This window comes from Apaloderma vittatum, unplaced genomic scaffold (assembly GCF_000703405.1).
Source record: "Apaloderma vittatum isolate BGI_N311 unplaced genomic scaffold, ASM70340v1 scaffold18983, whole genome shotgun sequence".
NCBI lineage: Eukaryota > Metazoa > Chordata > Aves > Trogoniformes > Trogonidae > Apaloderma > Apaloderma vittatum.
In genome coordinates, this window is record NW_009710011.1 from 1,511 (window position 1) to 10,602 (window position 9,092).

Sequence of the window (9,092 nt, forward strand, 5' to 3'; positions counted from 1 at the left end):
TTTCATGAGATACCCTAAACACCAGTTCTTTTCACAGTGCAAGTGTGGAGGCTTGCTTGTAGATTGCTGATCTGGGATTTTATTAGTGAATGCTTGTAATTGAGTAACTTTGCAATCTCCTTTCTTTCTTTGTTCTTAAGTGGTTTTGGGTTGGCTTTAACATTTGGCATTGAATGGCAGCATAGTACACTGACAAAATGTAGGGAGCTGTATCAGATTTGCTGGGTCTTGTTGTGTTCTGGTTTCAAATATTTTGCTCTTTTAAAAGCTTTAGTTACTGGCATTGTCAACTTTGATTTGAGCTTATTTCTCCTGTCCTGAAATTACAGCTCAGTTTGCTCTTATTTTCATGGTAGGTGTTGCTGGGACTTTAAAGGAGCATCTTTATGGTATGATTTTTCAAAACTCCAGGTCCTGCTGCTTTTTCTACTGTTTGCTGCTTTCCTTATTTGTTTTTAGTACTAGAGCCCTCTTTCATCAAACATCTTATGAATCATCGCTTTCCACTCATATTGGCCGGAGATGCTGTCGTAGCAGCAATGATGATTTGTCATACCTTGCATGGAATGGTTTGTTTTGGAAAGCTAAGTAGGTAGTTCTGTTACAATGCACAGAACTGTATAAACTGCTACAAATGCCTTTATTGCTGGGATGATATATTGCTATGCAATTTGGTTTTTATGCAAAGTAAACTGAGACAGTGACTGACCTGAAACATCATCAGGATGTTCTTACTGATTCTTTCAGCGATACCAAATGGGAGACAGTTTTGAAGTTTCAGTCTTCAGATCTGTAGAGATATGAATCTTTCTGATTTCTAGAGGTTAGTAATCCTGCATACAAACAGTAAAAATGCTGTTTGTACAAGTTACCAGAACAAGTTGCAGGTTCTTGTTTTTCTTTCTCTTAATCAGGAGTGGAAACCAGTGTATTTTTATTCCTGTGAATAGTCTCATGAGATTAGAGTTCAGATATGTTAGAAATGGAAAATCTTGGTGGGGAGCATGGTTGCTGTGACTGTAACTCCTTTCACACTTCAAAAATTACTTGCTTGGAGACCTGAGGGTAAATGCATAGTTTCTTGAAAGCTTGGGCTCAGTTTTTTGGTTTGAGCTTGAAGGGTGATGAATCAGCCCCAGCAGTCTAGGTTGTGCCTTGGTAGGTATTTAAAAAAAACAAAAAACAAACCCCCAAAGCCAAGAAACTATTAAAACCAGGTGGAGTCTCTGGCTCATACTTTTTTGTCATCACAGAAACTGAATGGATCTGACTTGAGGCAGAGAGTCAAACTGAAACAAAGAGCACTTCCTCTCACTTTACTCCAGACTGAGACTGGTAGAGATAGGGAAGGTGTTTGTAAACACTCCCACTGCCTTTCCCTAAACTTTTAACATTCAAAAAAAGTTGTGCATGTTTAACCTCTTTAAGGAAAAAAAAAAATGCTTGAAAAGGCTTGTCTGCCATTTTAATCTGGAGTTAGACACCTATGTTAATACAGGACTTAATACAGAAGGTTAGTATGTGTTTGTGGTGCTTGATCCTGAAGTTCAAGTCCAACCATACAAAGAATATTTTTGTATACACAGCAAAAAATCCCTTTAGGGCTGGGAAAATATATGTGGTAGGCACCTGTACATATTTTGTTTATTTTGTCTCCTGTGTTAAACAATAGAATATAAAAGGAATATTTGAAACATGATCAGCAGCATATCCTTGTTTCTGACTGTTTGGGAAGATTTGTGCATCAAGCACCATCTTGATCTGAGTCAGTGTCTTTTTAAAATCCCTTTATGCGGTAATGGAACGTAACTGAAGCCCTCATCTGGAATATGTAGTGACAAGCGAGAGATGAAGTTAAGAGTACCTGATTTCTCACTCTTATCTGTCAGTAGCTAACATCAAAACTTGGGTATCCTTAATTTATGTCTTGTAGAATGTAACACTTAAACCCTTTTGAAGAGCCTTAGTGCTCAAGTTGTTGAATCAAACTTGCTTGTACAATTAGTATCTTATTTTACTTGTACAATTAGTTCTTTTGACTATTCTTAGTCAAAATGCTATAGTTCTTGGAACTGCAGCTTCTAAGAACTTTTAAGAATTGTGGTCTTAAACGTGCTGGAAGGAAGCTGTTCACTGATGTTGTTTTGTTGTCATAGTAGAGAAAGGTGCTGACCAGCCTTTCAAAAGTAGTGACTGCTGCTGATGCAATGAGCTGAAAAATGTTTACATGGCTCACTCCCTTTACTCTGGTAGGGTGTCACAGGTGCTTTCTGTTTACTCTCCTCACAATATTATTTTTCCTGTCAGATACCTGAGCCTCTTGGTATACTTCCTGTATTTCCCTTTTGCAGTCTTTGTTGACTAGGAGTTAATGATATAAAGTCATACTTTTCAGCTTTGGATCCCTCTTCCATTTCCCAGTGATTCTTTTCTCATCTCTTATGTTCTTCACAGTGTTTCTCTTCTGTCATTAATTAAACTATTTGCAGGCAGACAAGGAGCTTTTCTTAACACTATGTTGCTATTATTTTCATACACAGAAAGGAAGAAATAAGGTGCCTTGGGGTAGTCTGATTTCATGTAATAAGGACGATAACAGCTGTTACACTGTTGAGTGAAAATAAAGTGTTGAACTGATCAGATTTTTTAAAATGTTTTTCTTGTAGGAAGCAAAACCTTCAGCTGAGGACTTAGGAGATAAGAAAGAAGGGGAATACATTAAACTCAAAGTCATTGGGCAGGTGAGTTCTTACATATTGACTTGTTAGCATTTGGTGGAAGCATGTGGTTTTTTCATCGTAGAAATGAACAAATGCAAGTTGATACTTTCGTTTCTTCAGTGTGCATCCTCCCTTGCCAATAAACTGCTCACCAATTGCCAGTAATGTGTGTTAGTACATTCTCTGGTGTGGAATTTTTTTCTTTTTTTTTTAAAGCTTGAGTAATTTATGACTCAGTATTTGGTGAGTGTGATCCCTGTCTCTACAGCTAGGTGACGTGATGCATTGAGGGATTAATTTATCCAAGGATATGGATGAAATGTATGGCAAAATTGGTAAATTCAGATCTTCAGAGTTCACGTAGTACACCAAGCATGAGGTCAGCTTTCTTGGACAGAAATAGGAAGGGGATTCTGTTGGCTGCCGTGTTGGTAGATGTGAATGGTGCATTATAAGTGTGAATTCAAGTTGTGTTGGTACATGAACGTCGAGATCCTTCTTGAACAGAAGTCCTTCTGTGCGGAGAACCCCTAGCTCGTGTGACTTAGTATTGTATGTTGAGCATAGTGCTGTGCTGTTAGCTGCAGAGAAGCTGACTTAAAGTAGGACTCGCACAAGCTAGCTTACCTCTTGTTGGTTCGATAGGCCATAATGAGAACGTATTCAAAAGCTAAATGTGACACACATGCTTTTTGCACACAACCTCTGGGCAGGCTGTTCTATCTGTAGCCTTTCTGATGGTTTTAGCTACTTGTATCTTATAGCTGCTAGGAAGGGCTGCAGAATAATGAGACCTAAGATTTCTTTTTAGCTTAGTGCTGTGTTGCCAAATCTGCCTGTATCCTAACTTATAGATAATTACTCTAATTGAATAAGGTTTTGTATGTAATTTGAAGTACAAGCTTTAACTTGTCTCTTCTGGAATCTTAGAGCAGAAGACCCTTGCATATTTATGTTTGTATTTCATAAATACATCACCTGGATGAAGATGGAAGCATAGACTGAACTGTGTATAGTTTTTAGTACTTTTAAACCCAAAACCTCCATAGTGAGCCTAAGGCTATACTATGCCATCTGTTTTAAAATAGACCTTCCTATGGAAGTGCATGATGAATTTAGTGACTGACTGATAAATCATCCTGGAGGCTCCTGTTACGATTGCACTGGGGTATGCATGTTTGTGTTCCATGTTAGTTTTATGTAAGTTTTTCTTAATGAAAGTCTTAAAATTAGCATAGATAAAGTAAACAGTTACTACTAAGAGAGTAACTTTTTTTTCTTTTCTGTTCTTAGGACAGCAGTGAAATTCACTTCAAGGTGAAAATGACAACACACCTCAAGAAACTCAAAGAATCATACTGTCAAAGACAGGTTTGTGAAACAATGACAATCTCTCTTTAAAAAGAAAATAAAAAAGCCAAACACTTCACTTTAACTTTACTTTTTTCACTGTTATTTCAAACAAATGTTGGTTGAGACAGTCGAGCTTCTGGCTACTTCCCAGAAGGACAGGTATCTGACCGTGCAAACAAACTGGGACTCCTAATTTCTTTTGACAAGTCAAGATATTTCTGACAGTTGTGGATTTGGTAATAAGTTAAAGTTACTGTTTAGAAATATATAGTGGCTGCCTAGAAGATATGGAAGTTACCTTTTAAAATGCTTGGGTATACATTTATAGTTTCTGTAAAATTTCCTGTCCCTTAGCAAAAGGAGAATATTGCAGCTTGGGATGAGAGCAGCCTTAGGCATTGTTACAGCAGTTAATACGGTAGCTGTTATGCCCTTAGTTAAAGAAATCTGCAGGATTAATTGTGGATGTAGGTAAATAGTAACTGCTGTTGCAGAACAGAAATAATCTTCACTTCCAGATTCTGTGGCAGATACTGTGGCTTCACTGGTGCTATTTCCAGAAGCCCTGGCCTAGTTTACCCCCAGCTTTGGGGATAGATGCCTTGTGTGGCCTTTTCCTGAGTAACTGTGTTGGAGTTCACTTCAGGAGATACAGTCATAAGAAATAATACTTTGGATTTTTTCTTAATACCCTGAGACAAGTTAAACTTGACAATTGAAGTGTTCTTCTGTAGAATGCTGCTCTTCTGAAATATGAGGAAAGAAAAGATCAAGCACTGGATATGTTTGTAGACAAATCCAAATTATTAGAATTGTGATTCACTTGTAAAACTTGAAATTTTAAAATAAGATCTTGAAAATAAGTCATGCAGCAGTCTTATTGACTGATGAAAATGCATGTACATGGAATTGTTTTCTTAGGAAAGAAATAATTGTTTGAATGAACACAACTATATCTGTCTCATGGGCTGAATTCTGGAGAATCTCTGAATTTCTTCAGCAGCTGTCAGTATGGTTTTTGATATCAAGTAGCCTTTCTCTAATAAAGGGACTGTGAACATTTGTTGCCCAGAAGGAACACTGTTGGAACAATGCAAGGAACTGTTCCTTCTGAATTTTCCTGCCCAGTTAATTGCAAGCAACATTTCTGAGATCTAATTGCACAAACCAGGTCATATTTCACTTGTGTTTGTTTTGCTCATAACTTGAAAGAGAAGAAGAAGATGAGGTGTTTGCCTCATCTGTTGAGCTTAAGTATGATATTCTGCTGTGGCACAGGGTACAGTAGATGTATGGTAACTACTTACCTTTGGGATTGTCCTGGTTTGAGCTAAACATTGTCCTCAGTGATTTTACTTTTCAGCGAAGTCTGTTCTGAGAAGCTGCACTTCTGAAGTTAACACACAGTGTCTGCTACTAGAAGTGATAGTCTTTGTTTATAGTTACTACCAGAGATGGGGATGCAGAACGACTCTTGCTTGTACTTGCTCCTGTAGTAACCAAGATCACTGCTAAATCTTGTGGGCCACTTGGCAGGTTTCAGGAAGTCAAAAGTATTGAGAGTAAAAAGATCACACCTCTGGGGAGGAATGAACAGGACAGGTGACCCAAACCTGACCAACAAAAGTATTCCTTTCCATGTACATCATATTCAGTATAAATCTGAGGGATCACAGGGGTTAAACATTCTTTTTCAGTGGCTGGTGTCTGTGGAGGACTCTCAATTCTTCTGCCTTTGATTCTGATCCGGAGTTCCCTGAATGCAGCTCCTGTGCCTGGTTTCTCTCTGCTGCCATCTCTGGCACTTCCCTGGTGCCTGCGTGCTCTGCAGCACCAGTGGGGACTGCTCTTGGGGGAGGGAGTTGGGTGCAGTATCGATTTTGTATATATTTCATTATTTTTATTAGTTCCTTAATTAGTACTGTTGTTTATTATAGCTGTTATAGTTTTCCATTCTGTAGGTCTCATTGCCTTACTCCCTCTCTTTTTCTGTCTGAGGGGGGAGGAGGGTTAGAGAGCATCTGTCATTAGAGAACACCTGTCATTCATTTAGTGGCTGGCCAAACCCTAACCCTTGACAAGGATGCTCCTTTCTCTTTGATGGCATGGTGTTCCTTTTTTTTCCCCCTCAGCTCTGCGCGTTCTTGTCTGCAGGACAGAGCTTTTGCAGAACTGATAATGGTAAAGGTTGCTGTTTCTTCCTGTGGCCATATAAGATTGAGAAAGCAAGGGTAGGGGTTTATAAAGTAAACGTGTTCCTTCTGCTGTCTTAGGATCTTTAATAAGGCTGATACATGGCTCAGAAAAGGCAGGACTTTCATGTATAATGTCTTGGAAGGGAGGGTGTAGTTAGTACTTTATTTATAAAGACAAGGGGGGGGAAAAAAACCGAAGGAAAATTCCAAGTTGTTAAGCTAGAACTCCAGTGAGACTTTGGAATTTCAGACACACATTTCGGCATTATCAGACTTCTTGAATCACTTTCTAGTCTATGCACATGCAACAGAATAGCTGACCTCCCTGTGTAACAGGAACTAACACTTTCTTTTTTGATTTTCACATATTGTTTTTATTAAAAATGTTTTTCTTGTAAATACATACAAGCTTTAAGAAAAACAATAACTTACTGTTTCTTTTTTTCTTTTTTTCTTTTTCCAGGGTGTCCCAATGAATTCACTCAGGTTCCTCTTCGAGGGTCAGAGAATTACTGATAATCATACCCCCAAGGAGGTGAGTTTCTTTCTAGAAAGTGTGATGTAGGTCACTGAGAAACTAAATGCCAAATTGGTTAGTTTGTCTGTTTTGTGAGACAGTTAACCAGAGTGAAGGTGTTTCTTAAATACAGCCAACCTTTTGGATTATGTTTACTCAAATATATTTGATTAAACTGACTTTATTTGTCTAACTGGAATCTTTAATAAGGCCGATAGGTGTTTCAGGAAGAGACTGATTGGGAGGGTGTAGTCAGTACTTACCAGAGGAAAAAAAAAACAACCAACAACCCAAACAAACAAAAACACACAAAAAACCCCACAAAAAGCCCACAAAACCCTAACAACTAAGGGAACTTCAGTTGTTGAGCTAGAACTTCAGTGTGTTTTTGGAATAAGTATGTATTTAGTACACATATATTAGATGAAAGTGTAAATAAACAAAAAACAGTGGCTTCCACCAATTGTTATGACAAAGCAGGAAGAAACACAGTTGTTATAATAATGACCTTCTGAAAAATCTAACTTGTGAACTGTGAATGGAACAAATTACCCTCTTTGAGAGAACAGTTGCAAATGGGCTTTGAGTTGCAAGCTGTAGGTCTTAGTATGTATTAGCTCACAGTACAGCTCTGTGTGATTCACATGGCTGTACAGCTGGTGCAGTCACTATGATGTTGGTTATGTTCCTGTGCATCTGTTGCCCAAGAAGGAATTTAGAGAAAGGTAAAGCTAGCAACTTCCAAACTGATGTGTACTGCTCTACAAGCAGATTTAGACTTCACTGGTAAGGCTTTTGCTTTGGCTGAAATGTACAAAACTGAAGAAAAAGGGCTGAAAATCTTGAGTTTTAGCTAGTGAGATGGTGACTGAGATTTTTTTCACCCCTTTGATGAATTATGATGGGACAGAGGAACAAACAGTTGTATAACTTGCCTAGGACCTGGTCTGAATTGAGTGCACCAGATTTGTAACAATTATATGCTGTTTTTCTCTGTTCTCACAGCTGGGGATGGAGGAGGAAGATGTGATTGAAGTTTATCAGGAACAGACGGGGGGTCACTCAACAGTTTAGATCCTTCTGTTTGTTTTCTTCCCCTTTAATCCTTTTTTATTTTTAAATAATAGTTCTTTTGTAATGTGGTGTTCAACACTGAATTGAAACTGGCACCCCATCTCTGGGAGTTTTATTTTCAAGCGTCTGGTATTTTGAATTCTCGTGCTCATTATACACTATTGTTTCTGTTTTCATTGTGCTGAACTTTTGTGATCCAGCTGCAGCCTTGCTTCCCCTTTGCCTTCTGCCTTCCTCTTTAGAAATACATGTACACACATGCATTTGTATGTTCACGAGGTTCGTGCATTTCAGGCACGAAGGCTGTAAGATATGCCAGGTGGGCAAGTGTTCTTAACGACTTCCATATCTGCCCTGAAGTTTTGATGTGTGACTGTTTCACTCCTGGACTATAACTTTCAGTGCGAGATGAAGTTTTTCAGAGAACTAAACCGTGGAGAAATTGTCTATCCATAACTCAGAGCTATTTTGCTTAAATTGTGCTGATGGCCCGATGAAGAGGATTACCAAGTTGGAAACGGAAAAGCTAGAACTGTTGTCATCTGTACCTTGCTCCAGAGATGGCTTTGCTGAAGACATAAAATTGAAAACCCTAATGATTCTTAAATCTTGCCAGAAGAGCCCAGAAGCATTTTAACTTCATATAGCAATTAGTACATGCAGGTATTCGTGCAAGAATGAATCACAGCAGACAACTGGTGTTACTTTGACACTCTTGTTTGTACCTTTTGGCCTGGGACGTGGGTTTTGAATGGACACTGTCTGTACCAGCTTCATTTGAAATAAACCAGAAAACCAATTTTATAAACAACTTGCATTTTCTTTTCAAATGTTTGGAATTGAGCAAAACCATAAGAAGCTGTAAATAGGGCATGCTTTTCCAGTAACTATATGTTGAAGCAAGAAAAAAACGTGCTCTGTAAATATATCTCACTTTAAAACAAAAAACACAAAAACCAAAACACCATCTTTTTTCTACTTACCCTAGTAAAGTACATGATCTGCCTTGTCTGTAGGTGACTACTTGAGAATACTAGCAGTTTCCTTACTTGTTATAGAATATTCAGATACAGTTACATATACAGCTTCAATTCATGTACAAAAGGTAAACTGAAAATGCAATTTTGAAGGAAATACCAAGACAATTTTTAGTGTCTACATTTTGTGTGATCATGGTACCATTAAATAATCTTTCTGGTGGATGATGTGGAAGTATCATGCTAGTTCATCAGG

At 38.2% G+C, this 9,092-nt stretch overlaps 1 protein-coding gene across 1 annotated transcript; it reads left to right on the forward strand.

Annotated features, from left to right (window-relative positions):
• The first annotated feature begins 2,651 nt into the window (after positions 1–2,651).
• SUMO1 (small ubiquitin-like modifier 1) lies at positions 2,652–8,670 on the forward strand. The gene is given in 4 exon segments (XM_009867159.1): positions 2,652–2,741; positions 4,014–4,091; positions 6,732–6,803; positions 7,791–8,670. Coding segments are annotated over 4 exon segments (309 nt in total). The 3' UTR covers positions 7,860–8,670.
• Positions 8,671–9,092: the final 422 nt, after the last annotated feature.